At 38.4% G+C, this 19127-nt stretch overlaps 1 protein-coding gene and 2 pseudogenes across 1 annotated transcript; 2 read left to right on the forward strand and 1 right to left on the reverse strand.

Annotated features, from left to right (window-relative positions):
* Positions 1-5271: 5271 nt before the first annotated feature.
* Positions 5272-8274, reverse strand: LOC147284410 (receptor-like protein 6; annotated as a pseudogene).
* A 4569-nt stretch (positions 8275-12843) lies between these two features.
* LOC147284411 (putative acetyltransferase At3g50280 pseudogene) lies at positions 12844-14320 on the forward strand (annotated as a pseudogene).
* A 2796-nt stretch (positions 14321-17116) lies between these two features.
* LOC147284412 (putative acetyltransferase At3g50280) lies at positions 17117-18565 on the forward strand. Its single transcript, XM_086245207.1, has one exon. It carries the CDS (start codon positions 17117-17119, stop codon positions 18449-18451), a length of 1335 nt encoding a protein of 444 aa, XP_086101333.1. The 3' UTR covers positions 18452-18565.
* Positions 18566-19127: the final 562 nt, after the last annotated feature.

Raw genomic sequence — 19127 nt, forward strand, 5'->3', positions numbered from 1 at the left:
CTTTAATCAAAAAAGACATGAAGAAAAGGTTGTGAGTTGGGTGATTAGAGATGAACATCCTTTTAGGATAGTGGAAGGGGAAGCTTTTAAGGAATTGGTCCGTGACTTGTGTCCTAGGTTTAGGATACCAGATAGAAAGAAGGTGGCTGCTGGTGTTCTAGATCTGTACCAGATAGAGAGGGCAAAAATTATGAGTGTCATTAGGAATCAAAGGGTTAGTATCACAACTGATACTTGGACATCTGTCCAAAACATAAATTACATGGTTGTGACTGCCCATTTTATGGACAGTGAGTGGAAGTTGCATAAAAGGATAATCAACTTCAAAAAAATAACTAGTCACAAGGGTGAGGAGTTAGGGAGGGTTCTTGAGGGCTGTTTAAGAAGTTGGGGGATAGAAAAAGTCTTTAGCATTACGGTTGACAATGCTAGTGCAAATGATGGGCTTGTTGAGTACATGAGTAAGAGGTTGAAGGAGGCAAATACATTGCTATTTGATGGTATGTACTTGCACATGAGGTGTGCTTGTCACATTCTGAATTTGATTGTCAAGGATGGGTTGAATGAACTGTTTGGGTCCATTGAGGCAATTAGGAATTGTGTGAAGTATATTCACTCAAGTCCTCAAAGATTGGATAAGTTTAGGGACTTTGCTGTCATTTTTAAGATGGGGGAAATGTCCAATGTGCCAATGGATGTGGCAACTAGGTGGAATTCCACTTACAAGATGTTGGAGGCTGCTGCCAAATACAAAATGGTGTTTAATAGGATGGCTGAGGAATATAGGCCATTTAGGAGCTATTTTGATGAGAAAGAAAGGGATGGAAAAACAAGAGTTGGTCCTCCAAGTGATGAGGATTGGATGAAAGCAAAAGCCTTTGTGCATTTCCTTAAAAAATTTTATGATGCTACCTTAGTCCTTAGTGCCACCAAAACTTGTACATCATCGCTGATTTTTGTTCAAATTAGTGAGTTGCAATGTGAGATTGCAGAAAAACAAGAAGATTATAGTAATATGGTGTTGCAAAGGGTGGCTGCCTCAATGATGCTTAAGTTTAACAAGTATTGGGGCAGTTTTGAGAAAGTGAACAAACTTGTCTATGTCTCACATGTGTTAAACCCTAGATTCAAGCTCCAAATGATTAAAGCTGCATTTGAAGAGCTAGGGGCAGATACTGAAAAGATCTCACACATTATTGGTGAGATCAGAAAATGCTTGTTCAATTTGTATAGTGCATACAAAGGAGGAGCAGAAAATCAAAGCAATGTCCCATCAAGTGTGGTCATTCAAGAAGCTGGACTTACTAGGCTGGAATTAAGGATTAAAAGACAAAGATTGGAGGAAGAGGCTACTGAGATATCCAATGAAGTGGATAAGTATCTAAATGATCCATTTGAGAAACTAGAAGGGGTGGGTTTTGATCTCTTAGAGTGGTGGAAAATTAACCAATCTTGGTACCCAATCCTCTCAAAGGTTGCCAAGGATCTCTTCTCCATCCCAAGCTCAACAGTGGCTAGTGAGAATGCATTTAGCTTGGGAAGGAGGATTGTGGATCCTTTTAGATCTTCTTTGACCCCAAAAACCGTAGAGGCATTAGTGTGTACTAGTGATTGGCTTAGGGCAGAAGAATTCAATTTCTACAAGGAGCCAACTGATGATGAAGTTCAATTCTACAAAGAACTTGAAGAAATTGAAAGAGGTAAGTGCTTGATTGCTTGCTGCATTTTTTTTTTCTTGTCTTTGTGTGCTGCCTGGTTGTAAGTAATTGTTCTTTTTAATATTTTGAAGTGGTGGATGCCTCACAAAGGTCTTCAACTTCAAGTGCATTTCCTCCAAGTACACCAACACATGCTTAATTTCTGTTCAAGTAAGTTATCTTGCTAACTTGGTTATTTTGCTTAACTGTCCAAGTAAGTTATTTGTTTATTAATTGGTTAATTATATTTTGGTTCAGATGTTACAAAGGTTGTGAATATGTTTGGAGTTTTAAGGTTGCTGCAAAGGTTTAATGTTGGAGCTGGTTTTTTGGAGCTGGTATATGGTTTTATGGAGCTGGTCTGCCATTTTTGGAGCTGGTATATGGTTTTTTGGAGCTGGTCTGCCATTTTTGGGTGCTGATCTGCAGTGTTTTGGAGCTGATCTGCAGTGTTTTGGAGCTGATCAGCCTACTATATAGTTTTTTGGTTTGTAATTGAATTGGTAAATTGGTTTTTGGTTTGTAAATCAATTAATTTAGTTGGAGGTGGAGCTGAAGCTGAAGCTGGTCTGCAGTTGTTTGTTTATTTTTTAATGGGTTTGTAATTATATAAGTTAGTACTTGTAAATTTGGTTTATGTAGATTGTAGTAGTAGCAAAAAAACATGGAAGTTGTCATATTTGAACATTTATAGGATATTATTATTAGTTCTCTTTAAACATTTAAATATATGTATTAATGTATGTAGATAAGTAGATTATAGTTTTATTGAATGTATGATTAATTGATTACAGCAAAAGTTACAGGTAATTCAAAGTTGGTTAATTAGAAACTCAGAAGTGGCCTTGAGTGAATGGAGTCAAGGCCCAAAAATGGCCCAAAATGAGGCCCAAAACATGGCCCAGCATGTGTTCGGTTTAGGCCCATGTCCGAGCCGAGCCGACCGGATTCTTCGGTTGACCGGACGTCGGTTTACCGGCTTGTCGGTCTCGGTCTCGGTTGCCATGGAGGCTTACCGGATGGGTTCGGTTCGGTCTTCGGTTTAGGAGTTTCGGTTCGGTTACCGATCCGAACCCACCCCTAATTACCGGTATGGTAGGAATGTTATGCAGTGAGATTTTTGATAGGATAGAACAAAGAGTGAAGACAGAGTTAAACTTATTAGACCAGACTATATTAATTAGTCTACCCACAATCCAGGATAAAAAATAAAAAAAAATTACCAAGTCAATAATTAATCCATTCGCACTATCATGTCACTACATTCTTTCACAACTTTCGTTTTCTTTTAGTCCTCTTTAAAAAATGAACTTTCGTTTTCTTTTCATGGTCCTTCTGTTTCTTTTACGCTGTTTCGTTCCTATAAAAACTTTTTTTGGGCTTTCTTTGTGTATTGGGCTTTGCTTTTGTTTTTTGGTTTATCATGTGTTTTGGGCCCCTGTAGTTTGTGTCTTATTATATTGGGCCAATAGACTTTATGAGGATTCAGAAGATGTCTTATTTTTGTGTCTGGGATCGATTTACAAGGTGCTCGCGTGTACTCTGGGTTGTAATTGCTACATTGCCTCACTGAAGCAGAGTCAGAGCTCATTCTGCACTATTTTTCTTCATCCTCTGCCTTCGTGAAGGTTAGTGCACCTCCAATTTTCTTTTTCCAGTTTCATGTTCTTTGTTCAGCGGATTTAATCAAGACCCAACTCCACTTCATTTCAATTTTCTGAACTAGTTGGTCAAAAGATGATAGCAACTGTCAAATTGATCCACCAACTTAAATTTCTCTGCTTGTTACAACTTACAAACATAAACAGAAAACCCCATTCTAATATGTAGGAAACTATGAAATTATCAGTACAAAAAACAGGCGAAATGATGAGGACTCAATAGCAAGATGGGCAAATAGGCTTTGTTTTTGGAATCAAGTTAACACTGATGTCTTGATTAATACTGCCTTGTTTTTGGGACTATGCATAGAGGGTATGCTTCAACCTTTCAGATATATAAATATAAAAGCATTAAGCATGATAAGGAGTGCTTATCATCCTGATGAGCATAGTTTAAAACGTTTACATCTACTTTCTGTAATGTTAGGAATTTCGATGAAGCAATCCAAGTCTTACAAGTGATGTTTGAGAGACCTATGGTTGGGGTGAAGAGCTCCATATATGAAATCTAAATATTGTTATTCGAAGTTATGAATTCCCTCTTGACCTAAAAAACAAAGTTAAGAATTCCCAAATGTGGATTCTATTCTCTGGTACAATGTGCATTCTATTCACAACAATCAAAAGCTTCATGTTTGGAGAAGCTAGGATAGAACCAAAGGTCAAGGCAGAGTATATATGTAGCTCTGCCCACAATTTAGTTCAGAGTTGAGACTAAGGGCTAGTTCATCCAACAATTGTGGTGAAGCTATTGTTGTAATCAAGTGGAACTCCTGATCGAGTACTCTCAAACAAAAGAGAAGACAATTGTTGAATAATTCCATTGAATTTGTGCCTGACTATTGGGATAGAAAAAATAATCTCCTTCAAGACAAATTTCAATTGAGCTATCTTAAACCAAAAGAACACGTAGAAGAACAACAAGAACAATTTCGGATTTCAACAAAACACAAACACCAAGCAAAAATGGAATTTGATGGCATGATTTTGAGTTTTCTTCAAAACACAAGAACAAAAAAAGATTATTAAACCATTACAAGAAACTTACACCACTACACCTACATAGTAACAGTGTAGTTAAACATGATCATATTGGTCAGGGATTCAGCACAACTGGGTAAGTGCTAACTCACAGCCTATAATTAAATTTCAAGAGAGCACAAGAATGATAACCTAAGCAACTCGCTTAACTATTTTTGAACTTGGAAAACTCATCAAACTCAACTACTCCACTCAAGTTATTTAAGGAAAGTCAAAATACTCGAAGATTTTTTAAGCTGGAAGAGTGACCTGGAAATTGCACTCCTTTCAATTTGTTAAATCGGAAGATTAGGCCAGTTAATTGGGTCAACCTCATAAGGGCAAGATGAGATTTGACCAGTTATTTGATTAAAGCCCAATTTAATTGTGTAAGCTGCGTGAGGTTGGACACAAAACATGGGACTTCTCTCCCTAAGGCCACAAAACTCGTACTGACTATGTTGTTTTGTTATTGGTAATAGTAGGAATAAGCCTGAAATAATAGACATTTTGATGGAGCTATCCAAGTCTTAAAAGAAATGTTTGAGAGATCTATTGTTTTTTATTGAAGCATCTTAGTCATCTCTTTTATGTCTACACACCTCATGCCTCAAGGTTTGTGATAGGACATGTAGAACAAAAAGTGGAATACAGTGCCGAGCTTATAGTATACTATTGGGAATAAGATAACATGATATTTGCCTTCCAAGGCCTGAATACAAACATAACATAGTAGATAAACAGAACCATATAAAAAAGAAAGAAACAATGCTCATAGACCAGAAAACAGAACGCACACTAGAACAACATGAAATTGGATTTGAAGGCCCAAAGACTTCCCTAACAGCTACACACATGCATGAAGCAGCATATGTATACATGGATTAAATAGATTAAGTTATGTGTCCCCTTCTCACCCTTGTGCCTTTTGGCTGCCTCCTCATGCTAAATGTCTCTACAAACCATGCATGTTTCTTGGTTGTGAAAATGTTCCCAGTAACCACTCCAACTACTAGCCCACTAACAACAACTGGCAGAACAACGTACCAATCTAATTCAATTTGAAACCCAGAGTCTTCATCTTCACCAAAGAGTGGAGGTGGTGGTGCTGAGGTCTCAGAATCTTCACATTTCTTTGACAAAAGCTTGCCACACAAACCCGAGTTTCCTTGGTACGAATCACCTTGGAATGTATCAAATTGTTGCCCATGTGGGATAGGCCCCCAAAGATGGTTATGGGATACATTAAAATACGCAAGGAAATTGAGTTGCACTAAATTACTGGGGATCTTTCCTAAGAGCTGGTTTTGGGAGAAATCCAACGATTCAAGAGCAGTCATGTTTCCTAAGGATGAGGGGATGAGACCAGTGAGAGTGTTGTTGGAAAGGTTAAGCAAATGAAGGCCTCTTAGATTCCCAATGGCACTTGCTGGAATCTCTCCTTCAAATCTATTACTTGAGAGATAAATGAATCTGAGATGATAAGGGGTCTTCAAATATTTCAACTCAACACCTTTGCCAAAAATTGTCATCGAATAATCATGATGGTAGATTGCATAAAAGCCGATTGTGAAAATGTTTTGCAAATATGTTTGCTCATTTTCATCAACATATTTCATGCTATTCCAATTCTCAAAGTAGTCAGCCGGCAACGTACTTGAAAAACTATTGTTGGACAAGTCAATGATGCACAACATTGTGAACTCATAGTTAGTTGCAGGTTTCCCAATTCTGCCATGAAATCCATTAGACCGCAAAATGAGAACCCTTAATGCTGGAAGTACCCCTAACCAAGATGGAAATATGTCCATGATGTGATTGTTTGCAAAATTAAGAAACTGTAACTCAGTGCAATTGGCCAATGATCTTGGTAGCTTCCCCTGTAACTGATTATAACTTAAATCAACCATTTTTAACATGCTATTCCCGTCTGAACCCAGGTGAGGAATATCGCCGTGAAAAGAATTGTTCCGCAAGTTCAATATTTCAAAAGCACTGGAGGTCCCCAAACATTGTGGAAGCATGCCACTCAGCTTGTTGTTGGAAACATCAAGAACACTTAGAAAATTCAAGTTGCAGAAAGATGGCGGAATTTCTCCAGTGAAATCATTGTTTTGAACAGAGTAAATTCTGATTGGTTGCGGTGGAATTGGCAGTGACCCCCTTAACCTGTTAAACCCGAGCTCGAAAATGTTTAGTTTCTGCCATGGAAGAATGAGTAGTGGATCATCATTTTGGTCAAATCCTGTTAAACTGTTATGAGAGAGGTTGAGTAACAACAAAGTTTCTCTATTTGAGTTCCACATCCATTTTGGGATTTGGCCATGAATATTGTTGTCAGAGAGGTCCAGCATCTTCAACTTACTATTATTTTTCAAAAAATCTGGAAACTCTGTTAAGTTGCATGAACCCAATTGTAACTTCAAACTTTGGAGCAGTATTCAAACCGGGTTTGATCTGCACAGATAACTTGTTGGACGATAATGTAAGTATTGTTAACTTTTCAAGCTTGGAAAACTTATCAAACTCAACTAATCCACTCAAATTATTTGAGCGAAGGCTAAGATTTTCAAGATTTTTAAGCTGGAAGAGTGACCTAGGAATTGGTCCTTGCAAATTGTTATACGAGAGGCCTAGATCAGTTAACTGGGTCAACTTCATAAGGCAAGATGGGATTTGACCAGTTATTTGATTGTAGCCCAAGTTTAACACTGCAAGTTGCGTCAGATTAGCCAGAAAACATGGAAATTCTCCCCTTATGTAGGTATACGCAAGCCTCAAGTGGTAGAGTTTGGTTAGCTTTCCAACCCAAGACCAGGAATCAGATACTTGGCCACTAAAATTATAAAGGGGTCTTGAAACTTCGAAGTAATTGTAACTATGGTCGAAAAAGAAAGAAAGGCCAAGGTCACTGAGCTGAGTAAGATTGCCGAGTGAAGATGGAATATGAGGATAAAAATTACAGTACCCAAGTTTCAACAAATTTAAGGAAGGAAGGTCTCCAATTGAAGCAGGTATATGACCTGAAAAATTCGTCCACGAAACATCAAATTCCTTTAAGGGACTGCTCCTGTTAAAGTCATGAAAATAACCGTTTAGTTCTTGGTTATACATCACCTTAAGAAGCTCTAAGTTTGGTAGGTGGAAAATGCCTGGTGGGAATTCCCCATACAAACCACAGTATTCAAGACGAAGAGATGTCAGAGAAGATGCATTCATCAAGATATCAGGAATAGTGGAGAGTATGTCTACCTTACTAAGGTGAAGTTGTTTTATGTTGGTTAAATTTTGAACTAGGCTTCTCAGGTCGGCTTTGTTCATTTCCAAAAGATTAGTAGAAGTAAAAGAATAATAATTGAAATACAGATCAAGGGTAGACAACTTGGATAGCTTGGAAATTTCGGATGGAATTTGGCCAGAAAATGAGGACTGTGAAAGGTTGAGGTATGTTAAGCTGGTAAGTCAAGGCCTAATCTTGATGGTATTTCAGAGAAATTGAAGTGATTATCTGAGAGGTCAAGTCTCTGCAAGTGAACAAGTCGGAAGAGGGTGTTGGTGGAGTTGATAGAACCATAAAGACAGCTGCTTCTGAGGTCAAGCCCAATCACATGGCCAGAGTCTTCATCGCACTCAACACCATCCCATGAGCAGCAATTACTCTTCTCATGATCACCTTGTTGCCTACTCCAAGATGCAACCTTTGGATAAGCAAAAGGTTCCCCAGAAGCAGACTTGTCTATTGTGAAGCTTTGCTTGAATTGCAACAAGGCAGAGTGCTCGTCATTGTGACAAACTGTCTGTGTCTGCACAAATGAGAAACAGTGAATAGCTTTGAGTAACAATAAAATAAAAAAATGCATAGAAAAAAAGTTACACCAGGACGACACCATTCCCATGAATCCCATTACAATTTTGTTTAGATTTCTGAGTGATATATGTTTGTTGACATAAAGGAAGATAAATTATACTCCTTTTATAGACACAACTCGATCAATAGTCTCATGTAGAGGTATCAAACGGGTCAGGCCGGCCCGAGCACGACACAGCATGGCACGATTAAAATAGGCAAGGCATGATTAAATGGGGCTGGGCCGAAATTTTTAGCCTATCAAGCAAGGAACGACACGAGCACGACACGGGCCAAGCACAGCACGAGCACGGGCACGAAATTGCCCCGAATTAGGCACGATTATTTTAACATTATTTTTTTCATTTTTAAAGAACTTTTCAACAAAAATATTCAATTTCATGAAAAATAATGTTAATATTTAATTATAAATAAGAAAAAATATTATAAGATTAGTTTTATCACCCTAAAAAATAAAAATGAAAAAAAGTCTGTGGGCCGACCCGTTTAAAGCACGGCACGAGCAAGAATGGCCCGCGGGCCGTGGGCCATGCCGGGTTTAAGTCCTAACTATATGGGCCGGCCCATTTGACACCTCTAGTCTCATGTGCAGTTACTTTATATAGCTGGGGATGAGTGGTTAATGATGATATTTTAAGACACGTTTATTTTCTTGTAATCGGAATGAGCATAAATTTGAATCGAAATGAGGATAAATCGAAGTGAAAATGAATCGGAGTGAGGAGTAATTAAAGTGAGCATGAATCAGAGTCAGACATTTCTATTAACGTGTTTACTAACTGTCAGGAATCGAAATAAGAAAAAACATAATTTAAATTTCCATACATGTGTTTACTTATTTACAGAAATCAGAATCAATTACTAAAATGCTTTTTTAGTAAAATCACCTCAAGTCGTCTGCCTTTTTCATCACACTGGATTAATTGTTTCATGGCTTAATAAGAGTCTCTTAAATTTTCTCCCTCCAAATTCCAATCTAGCTATGCCCCATTCAGAAATCTGCAGACTTAGGCATTGAACCATAATAAATGCTATTGATCATCATCACCACAAGCATTATTGTTGACCTATCCGTTAAGAGTGAGAGACCACGTGATTCAAGTCTTGCAAAGCCAACCATTTTAGAAACTTCAATCCATTACCGGAAAACTTATTACTACCACAAACTTAGCTATCATTCGTATAAACAAAAACGCTTCACAAAAAAGCACTCCCAACCCTAAATTCCTACACATGTTTTCTACATTTATTACTAATTAGCAACCCGTGTAACATGTTCTACATATTTCTGAGGATATCCTTCAGACCACCAGAGCTCTGAGACTTTAACTGGTCGAAAGACATGGTTTGGGGGTTATGCGCAAAGAAAAGCTCGACAGACTTATCCAAGGCCATGAATTATGCATGATGGGCATCACGTACCATCCATGAATTAAGGACTACAAGAGTACTCCAATCAGCCCACATCCTTGAGATTAAAGAAACATGGGTGCAACCCCTGCGCTAAGCAACTCCCTATCTGCCAACTACCTCATTTTAGTAGTAGCAAGCCCGACCCATACCTAAGTGACCCATACCTTATACTTAAGGTTTGAGACTTCAAGTTGAGCTGTGATTCGATGGAACGGACCACTATCGGACTTGGTCCTTTTTGACCCAGTACTGACATATACTATTGGACTTGGCCCACTTGAGATCGATAAGCGGATGAGTTTCTAGACAAAAGTGAAAACAAACTCAACCAGCTAGCTACGATGTAATTAAGGCCCCGTTTGGGATTGTAGTGGAGGACCCAAAAGCTGCTGTGGATGACAATTCTCAATCACCCACAACAATTTTGGTGTTTGGTAAAAAAATGAAAAAGTGCTTTGTCCCACAATTCTCAACTCCCCACAGCAAAAATAGAAAGCAAGTTTGTAGGTGCTTTTGAAAGCTGCAGTGAATCACAACAACAATGAAAATTTTATTTTACACATAATATTCTCAATTTAGTAATTATAAATAGCCACAGCAGTTTTACATTACAATTTACCAAACACCTTCATACTGTTTTTTGTACTCACAACACTTTTGAAAATATAATTTACCAAACACTCAACTGTTTTACTTCACAGCTGACTTTACTTCACAGCTGCTTTACTTCACAACTGTTTTTTCTCACAGCAATCCCAAACTAAGCCTAAGTAGAAGAGTAGGCAGATCGATTACAACCTACATAAACCAAGTTTGGATAGACTACTTGCATGGCCGTCCATGAGGTGAGCATGTGGGGCATGATCCTCAGTTTTGACCCCAAAAGAGTATCTCTAACTCAACTCCTCTACATTACTTTGGAGTTTGGACAAAAAAATAAAAGGTTAAAAATGTAAAATATTTTTATTAAATATCAAATATCAATAATTTTTCAAAAAAGCAGTAATATACTAATTTTTTTTTAATTTAGGTACTAACTTAGAGCAATACATTTTGGGTTATGTCACAAATTAGTTTGATATACAGTTGTGACTGTCGAATAGTCACAGTTGTAACTGTTTCAAATTCATAAAAATTCAAAATTTATAAGGGTTTAATGTTTTTCATTTAGGTTTGGAGGATGAAGTCTTATAACCCAAAAACTAAATATTAAAGTTTAAACCTTGCAAATATTAAAAAAACAACAAATCAATACAAAAGTTATGACTATTAGACAATTACATCTCGGTATAACCACGTTTTTAAAAATTAGTACCTAAACTAAAATTTAGTATCTAAAATGAAATGATATAAATGTTTTAGTAGTTAAAATAAAAAAAATATTATAATTTGGTATCTAAAGTCAACATATCTTTAAAAATGCTTAATGTGGTATCTATTTTTTTCAATTCTTGCTTTATATTTACGCAGTATCAATTCATTTGAAATGTAGCATATATTGATGGAATAGATATTGATATTAAAAGTCCAAGAGAAGAAACTTATTCTTTTGACTACATAGAAAGCTTTTGTATAACTGAAAATGTTTATGATATTTATCTACAGTAGCATACAACAAGAGTTTTAAATAGCTAGACTCTCTAATACATTCAACACAATATTAAATATCACATAAAAAATTGAAAAAACACATAAAAAAAACAAAAACACAGCTGACACTTAATTAATTTCAACCAATAGAATAAGTCTAAATTATTCTCTAACATATATGATATACAAAAACTACACTAGGCTAAGATATTTTTTTTTTTCATGATGTGATAGAACTCTCTCAGTCGTCAAGTCTTTGTACCCTATGTCAGTGAAGGACACTCGATGTACATACAGATTTTTTTTTTGGTCAAAGATGTACATACAGATTAATCTTCATGGTACCCACTCATTCTTTATCGAACAACACTTGGGTGACCCTTGGGGCTACCTCAAGGTCACCCACCCCTTGGTGACCCAAGTATTGTTCTTCTTTATCTATAAGTTTCATACGCAGCCAAGTGTCACGGTCCGCACTTAGAGTTGTGCTTCCGTGACATTAATATGAAGTATGGAGAGCCAAATGCCAAGAGAATGGCATCCGTTTGGCGAAGTGTGGCCGGGTTGCGCGCGTGGAAGGGTAATTTTGTAATTTGGCTGTTTCGGGGTCTTCCGATTGGAATTTTGGAAATCTAAAAATACCGGTAAATCCAGGAGGTCGAAACGAGTCCAACGCAACTGACGGTTCGTCATTCGGAGTTTGGATGAATTAATTATGGCCAATTATGACTCCTCGCGCATGTTGATGTTTGCTCATGTTTTGTGAAGAAAGGCATAAAATGCTCTTTAGGGGGAGACATGGTGTCAGGCTCTCCACCACCCCCGGCGCCCACACCCATGGGGCGTTAAGCGAGCTACTCTAGGAACCTGTGGGGACCTAGGGGGCGGGCACATGACTTCCGGAGGGCGGCCATGTGTCTCCGTGGGACAGGAGGTCCCACGGACAGTACAAGCGAGCGGGAGTGCTTGTATTGCGCTGGGCGCGCGCAGACGAGGCTACAAGAGGAATTCCATTATGCCGCGCTGTATGCACATCCCGCCCATTACATGTGAACTCCCGGAGACTCCATGGTGCTCATTGGCCATGTAGTACTCATCGAGGGCATTGGCTTGGGTTCGGCCATGCACAATACATGATGCTAGCAGGCATGGGAAGGGGCGACCCCGTGCCAACGAGAGAAGCTAATGTGGGGTATCGGAGACGAGTTGCTCACTCGGGTGGCATGCTTGCAAGTTGGCTTGCATGTTCAACTTGAGGAAAGGACTATGGGCGCGAGCTAGCCCTTAGTGCCATGACGGTAAAGAGATGAAAGAAAGCAAGACCCGACATGTGGAAATGGAATGCCGGCGTCATAAGAACCTATCGATCGGGCGAGTGTCTTGGCTGAGAACCTTGACACAAGGAAGCAATCGTATAGTCGCTACGAGTGAGACTCGAGATGAGTAGTTCTTGTTGGCAAACCTCGAGAGGGTGACACATGGGTCTAAATATTGAAAAGAGTAAAGAGAAAGGATGGCTGGCCTTGATTCAGAGGAATCTTGGCGCCGCACGGGCAAATTTCGCTGCGTAAAAAGTGAGCCCGTGACACCAAGCCTCTCTACTGTATTGAAAGAGATGAGACACATTCGCTTCATCTCTACTTGTACTGTGCAACCCTCAACAACCCCCAAAGAGTTTACAAGCAGAATCGAGTTAACTCCATGGGATCTGCAGATGCTCCTACTAGATCAAATCCAAAAGGGCCTTCTCTTCCACAAACCCACATCCACAAACAATAGCTTCATACAACACCTAAAATCCTCTCTCTCCTTCACTTTAGACATCTTCTATCCCCTTGCTGGCCGTCTTGCCATCACTGAAAATGATGACGACAACACAAACTCTTTTTCCCTCGACTGCAATGGCTCCGGGGCCTGCTTTGTCCACGCAGCCGCCGATAGTGTCACGGTGGCGGATATCCTCGACCCTGTTTTGGTTCCTGATGACATTGTATACAACCTCTTTCCCATGAATGGGGTTTTGAACTACCAAGGCGTGTCTGAACCGTTGCTTGCAGTGCAAGTCACTGAGCTGGTTGATGGCATTTTCATTGGTTGCACCATGAACCACTGTGTTGCTGATGGGTCGTCATTCTGGCATTTCTTTAATACTTGGTCTGAAATTTTTCGATTTGGTACTTCTAAAATTTCGCAGCCTCCTCCAGTTTTTGGCCGTCAATTGCTTGAGGGCATCTTTGATCTCCCGGTTCGAATTCCATTCTTCCACAATCAAATCCCTGATTCAAGGTCAGTATCACTCCTTGGACAAAGAGTGTTTCATTTTTCCAAAGAAAAGATAGCAGAGCTTAAAGGAAAAGCCAATGCCCAGATTGGAACCAACAAGATCTCATCCCTTCACAACTTTGGGTCATCTTTGGGTATCCATAACTCACAGCCGATGTCTCAACCCAGATCAAGAGACTAAGTACAAGGTATTAGTGGGCATGAGGCAGAGGTTGCAACCGCCATTGCCAGAACAATACCTTGGGAATGCGGTTCTAATGGGTGAGGTAACATCCACTGCAGGGGATCTGCTTGAGCAGGGACTGGGTTGGGCGGCTTTGGAAATGAACAAGATGATAGCCTTGCAGACAGAAGAAGCAGTGAGGAAGCTCTTGAAGGAATGGATGGAAAGTCCTAAACTGCAAAAAATGGATAGCTTGACAAGTAATCCATTAGGGACAGGGAGCTCGCCGAGGTTCAATGTGTACGGTAATGACTTTGGTTGGGGAAGGCCACTGGCAGTTCGAAGTGGCCCTGGGAACAAGTTTGATGGGAAGTTGACTGTATTTCCTGGGGTTGAACAAGGAAGTATTGATTTCGAAGCTTGCCTTTCGCTTGAGACACTCCAAGCTTTGGCAGAGGACGCAGAGTTCACGGCGAGTTTTACTACATGAATTTTCTTTTTTTTTTCTTCAATGTTGGTAAAGTAGATCTATGGGATTTAGATTTGTCTCCTATATTTTAGGGTTATGAATTCATGAACGTGATCACTCAAAAAGTGTTATGAATCAATTTTCTCTTTTGCTTACACACTGTTAAATTTATAATAAACAGCTAAGACTATATATATATATATGTCAAGCAAACACAAACGGAATGGAAGCATATAGAAGATTCAAATCCATATATGCAAAAACAACGTTGACAACCTATTTGGTTAATTACTCCAATGTTTGTCAATCTTTCCCAGTAAATGAAATTGCAAGAATGTACATTAATTAAGTAAGAAATCAACAATTTAGCCTTAACCAGCTCAGCACCGAAGGAGCTGCAGAGATGGGAAAGTCGATCGGTTCGGTCGGAATGCAAGTTCTAGAAACCATAACCAGCTCAACACGGACTGAGGTCGATCGGTCGGTTTGGAAATCCGACCGTCAACCGAGCTTCCACGGAAAACCACAAAAACTGACAAATCGATTGGTTCGTTACGGTCGGTTTTCGGTTAAAAAATACTAGTCCTACACATTATTGTCTGTCACAATAATGTGAGCCCAAAGGTCCCAAACCCAGAAATATTCTTATATTAACTTTTGCAAAGCAAAGCCCTAAACTCTTACAAGACTCCAACGATCAATGATGAAACTATCACATTGAAAACAAAATAGAAATTAGAGAAAGATGAATGAGAACCAAAGAAAACCCTACTTGATTCAAGCAGAAAAACTGATCATGAAAACCAAAAACCCATTTTGGGGAATAAGAACCTGGAAATTCCTTAATTAAAAACCTAAGAGTTTTTTCTTGATACTGGAAAAATCCAACACCCACACCCATATAGTCATTTTTTTTTAATCAAAAAAGAAATAGAAGTAAAGAGTATTAAGCTTGAGGCTACTGAGAGAGAAAATGAGAAAGTGAAGAAAGTGACGCTTACCAAGAGGGTGAGGGACCCATAGAGAGATTTTTGGTTGGGTGATGAAGAGAACTCAAATAATGAGCGAAAAGAAATTGGGGCCAAAGAGAGAGAGGCGCCAGGTGAGGAAAAGAATTGGGATGAAAGGTTATGGCTTTAGTCCAAACGACGTCGTATGTCTGAAAGAAACCCACTAAAATGCTTTTGCAATTTGCACACCGTCCCTAACCTTTTTTTCTCTGCATTAAAGACTGTCTAGCCTTTATTTTTTCTTTAAATTTTGGTAATATAGCCATTAAATAGTGTTTGACCCCCGTCGAGTAGTGTAAAGTAGTTCAAATGTTCTCAAACCTATCGAGTAATTTTTGGGGAGTATTAAAGCACCGCTCGAGCCTCGAGGGGTATTCCAAAAAGAGTTGGAGTAGGGCTGCTTCTCGGTCGGTTCGGATCGGTAATGGGATTTACCAAACTAAAACTAAAAAATTCGATATTTTTCGATTTTGGTATTTTTCGGTTTTGGTATTTTTTGGTTCGGTAATTTTTGATAAATTTCAGTTTTCGGTAATTTGGTATCGGATATTTTCGGTTCATTTTTTATTTACTTCGGTATATCTTCGATTCATTTTTGGTTTACTTCGGTATATTTTCGATTCATTTTCAGTTTAATTATAATAATACTAATTATTATATACCAATATAAATTAAAATTTAATCAAATATGATGCATAAAATATAATGTTTGATGAATATATATTTGCACGAATAGTATTGGTAGTTTAGTATAGTACTAATATTTTACCCTAGTATATATACTAGTATAATTAGTTTAATATTATATATTAGTACATATCCTATTAATTTAGTATGTATATATACCGATAAATATGAGTGTATATATATATATATGCATTGCTTACCTAATTAAAGATAAGATTTTATTTTCCTAAAAATAATAATATTTACTTTATTAGAGAATGACTTTATATCTTAACTCACACTTTTGATAATATTAATATGATAACATTATACAATTATATTTTTTATAGTTGTTTAAGATATTAGTAGTTTAATATTTATTGTACCACTAACATAATAGTATTATATAAGTATATATAACTAAATTTCGGTACTTGTTTCAGTTTTTTTGGTATATATTTTGGTTTTTTCGGTAATAATCGATTCGGTTTCTTTCGGTAATCGGTCGGTTTACCAACTTTTTACAGTTTTTACTAAAATCAAACCAACTTTTTTTAAATATTTTCGGTTTCGGATTTTCGAATTATAAAAATCGGTATACCAAACCAAAAAAATTTGGTCGGTAGTCGGTCGATTCGGTAAAAACCAAACCAAAGGGCAGCCTTAAGTTGGAGCAATATCAAGGGTCATATTTCTAAATTTTTAAAATATGACCCAAATGTCTTTAAAAGTAAATTTTGACACATATTTTAGCTAATTTTTCAAATTTTCCATTTCAAATTCATGTATCATGAATTTTTAACTCGTCAGTCAGTCGTCACCTGGCTCCTTTAGGAGGAGATGCGGTGAACAGATTTCCAAGAAGCGATATATATTATTATAATATATCCACATTTCAACGTGATACTCGACTTACATGCATAATTGCAATCATGTACGTACCACGAGTTACATGCATATATGCGTAGAGCCATATTTCAATTTTCAAAGCAACGACTCCCAGCTGATGTATAATACTTGCCTAATAGAATAAGAAGTAAAATATATAATATGCAATATGAAATTCATACAGATAATTCAAAAAGATCGTAATCTTTATGCTCGCAACTTGATATATTAGAATAATGATACTTGCAAGTTGCAAGTGAGATAATCACTTACGCATGCAGCTTATAAATCTTTAAGTTAATTGCAATGTGCAGCCACCAAAAAGTTGCAATAATCAAACCAAGTCTCTGGTCCGCCCTGTCCAAATTAAGAGATCGAAGCTTCAAAGATGGGTTACATTCGCTTCATCTCCACGACTACTGTTCAACCCACGAGCCACAACGAGTTAACTCGTAGATCAGTTGAGTTAACTCCATATGATCTGCAGCTCATCCTATTAGATTACATCCAAAAGGGACTTCTTTTCCACAAACCCACATCCACAAGCAAGAGCTTCATACAACACCTCAGATCCTCCCTCTCCAAAACATTAGATATCTTCTATCCTCTTGCCGGTCGTCTTGTCGTCACTGAATATGACGACGACAACACCACCTCTTTTTCCGTTGACTGTAATGGCGCGGGGGCACACTTTGTCCATGCAGTCACGGATGGTGTCGCGGTGGCTGATATCCTTGACCCTGTTATGGTTCCTGATGACATTGTCTACGAACTTTTTCCCATGAATGGGGTTTTGAACTACCAAGGCGTGACCAAACCGTTGCTTGCAGTGCAAGTGACTGAGCTGGTTGATGGCATTTTCATTGGTTGCACAATGAACCACTCCGTTGCTGATGGGTCGTCATTCTGGCATTTCTTCAATACTTGGTCTGAAATCTCTCGTACTACTGCCTCTGATAAAATTTCTCAATTAAATGCTCCCACATTTGACCGTCAGTTCCTTGACGGCATCATTGACCTCCCAGTTCGCATTCCTTTCTTCCACAATCAAATCCCGAAATCCGGGTTTGTGACACCACTCCTTAGACAAAGAGTATTTCATTTTTCAAAGAAAAAGATTGCAGAGCTTAAAGGAAAAGCCAATGCCCAAATGGGAACCAACAAGATCTCATCCCTTCAAGCACTCTTGGCTCATCTTTGGGTATCCATAACCCGCAGCCAATGTTCCATCAACCCAGATCAAGAGACTAAGTACAAGGTATTAATAGGCATGAGGCAAAGATTGCAGCCGCCATTGCCCGATCAATACCTTGGGAACGCGGTTCTATTTGGCATCGTATCATCCACTGTAGGTGATCTGGTTGAGTACGGACTAGGCTGGGCGGCTTTGAAAATGAACAAGATGGTGGCTTCACAGACAGAGCAAGAGGTGAAGAAGTTCTTGGAGGATTGGATACAAAGTCCCAAACTGTCAAAGGTGGATGGCTTGGCAAGTAACTCATTGCTGACAGGTAGCTTGCCGCGGTTCAATGTGTACGGTAATGACTTTGGTTGGGGAAGCCCGCTGGCCGTTCGAAGTGGCCCTGGGAACAAGTTTAATGGGAAGCTGACGGTATTTCCTGGGGCTGAACAAGGAAGTATTGATTTCGAAGCTTGTCTTTCGGCTGACACTCTCCAAGCTTTGGTGGAGGATGCTGAGTTCACGGCGAGTTTGGCTACATGATTATTTTTCTTTTAATTATTTTTCATGGTTGGGAAATTGGATCTGAATTCTATATTGTACTTGTTTCAATCAAGATGTATTAATCGGCGAAACGACGTACGAGTACATATGGTTTGGAGCTTATGGGGAGTCTTAGATTTCCTCAACGTAAGACGGAATAGGGCAGTGACTCCGACCAAGGGGAGTCGAGTCAGGCGGATCTGCACATGAAGAAGAAAAAAAAATTGAGATTGTTTGGTGATATGCGATCTGCGCAAATCACTCATGGCCACCTTTTGGCCAATAATTTCATCAAAATTTTTTATTGGTGCTCGTAGTATTTGTACTTAAAAGATGAGCTTTTGATTTCATTTGGATTTATTGGTGTTGTTATTTATTTGGGTGTTTAGGGGTGGGTGATGATGATGACAATGAAAGATTAGCAGAAAATGGAAGAAAAGAAGAAGAAGAAGAGAAAAAAAAAATATATTTAGGGATTAGTCGGAAGGATTTGGGATCTCCACAAGGGTGAGTAATTTTTTTGGGAATCACTGATATGTAGAAGATTGGTGTGTGTTTGTTTTGTTTATTTACTTTAATTCTGGATTTTTCAAGTTTTTTTTTTTTTATAATTTATTTTTGTATTATTTTTATATTATTTTAAAATATTTTATTCTTTGTTTGTGCACGTGGCTAT

The sequence above is a fragment of the Dryas octopetala genome, chromosome 5 (assembly GCF_963921425.1).
Source record: "Dryas octopetala chromosome 5, drDryOcto1.1, whole genome shotgun sequence".
NCBI lineage: Eukaryota > Viridiplantae > Streptophyta > Magnoliopsida > Rosales > Rosaceae > Dryas > Dryas octopetala.

Coding starts and splice junctions, on each gene's coding strand:
- LOC147284412 (XM_086245207.1), top strand. CDS start 17,117: ATGGGTTACATTCGCTTCATCTCCACGACTACTGTTCAACCCACGAGC.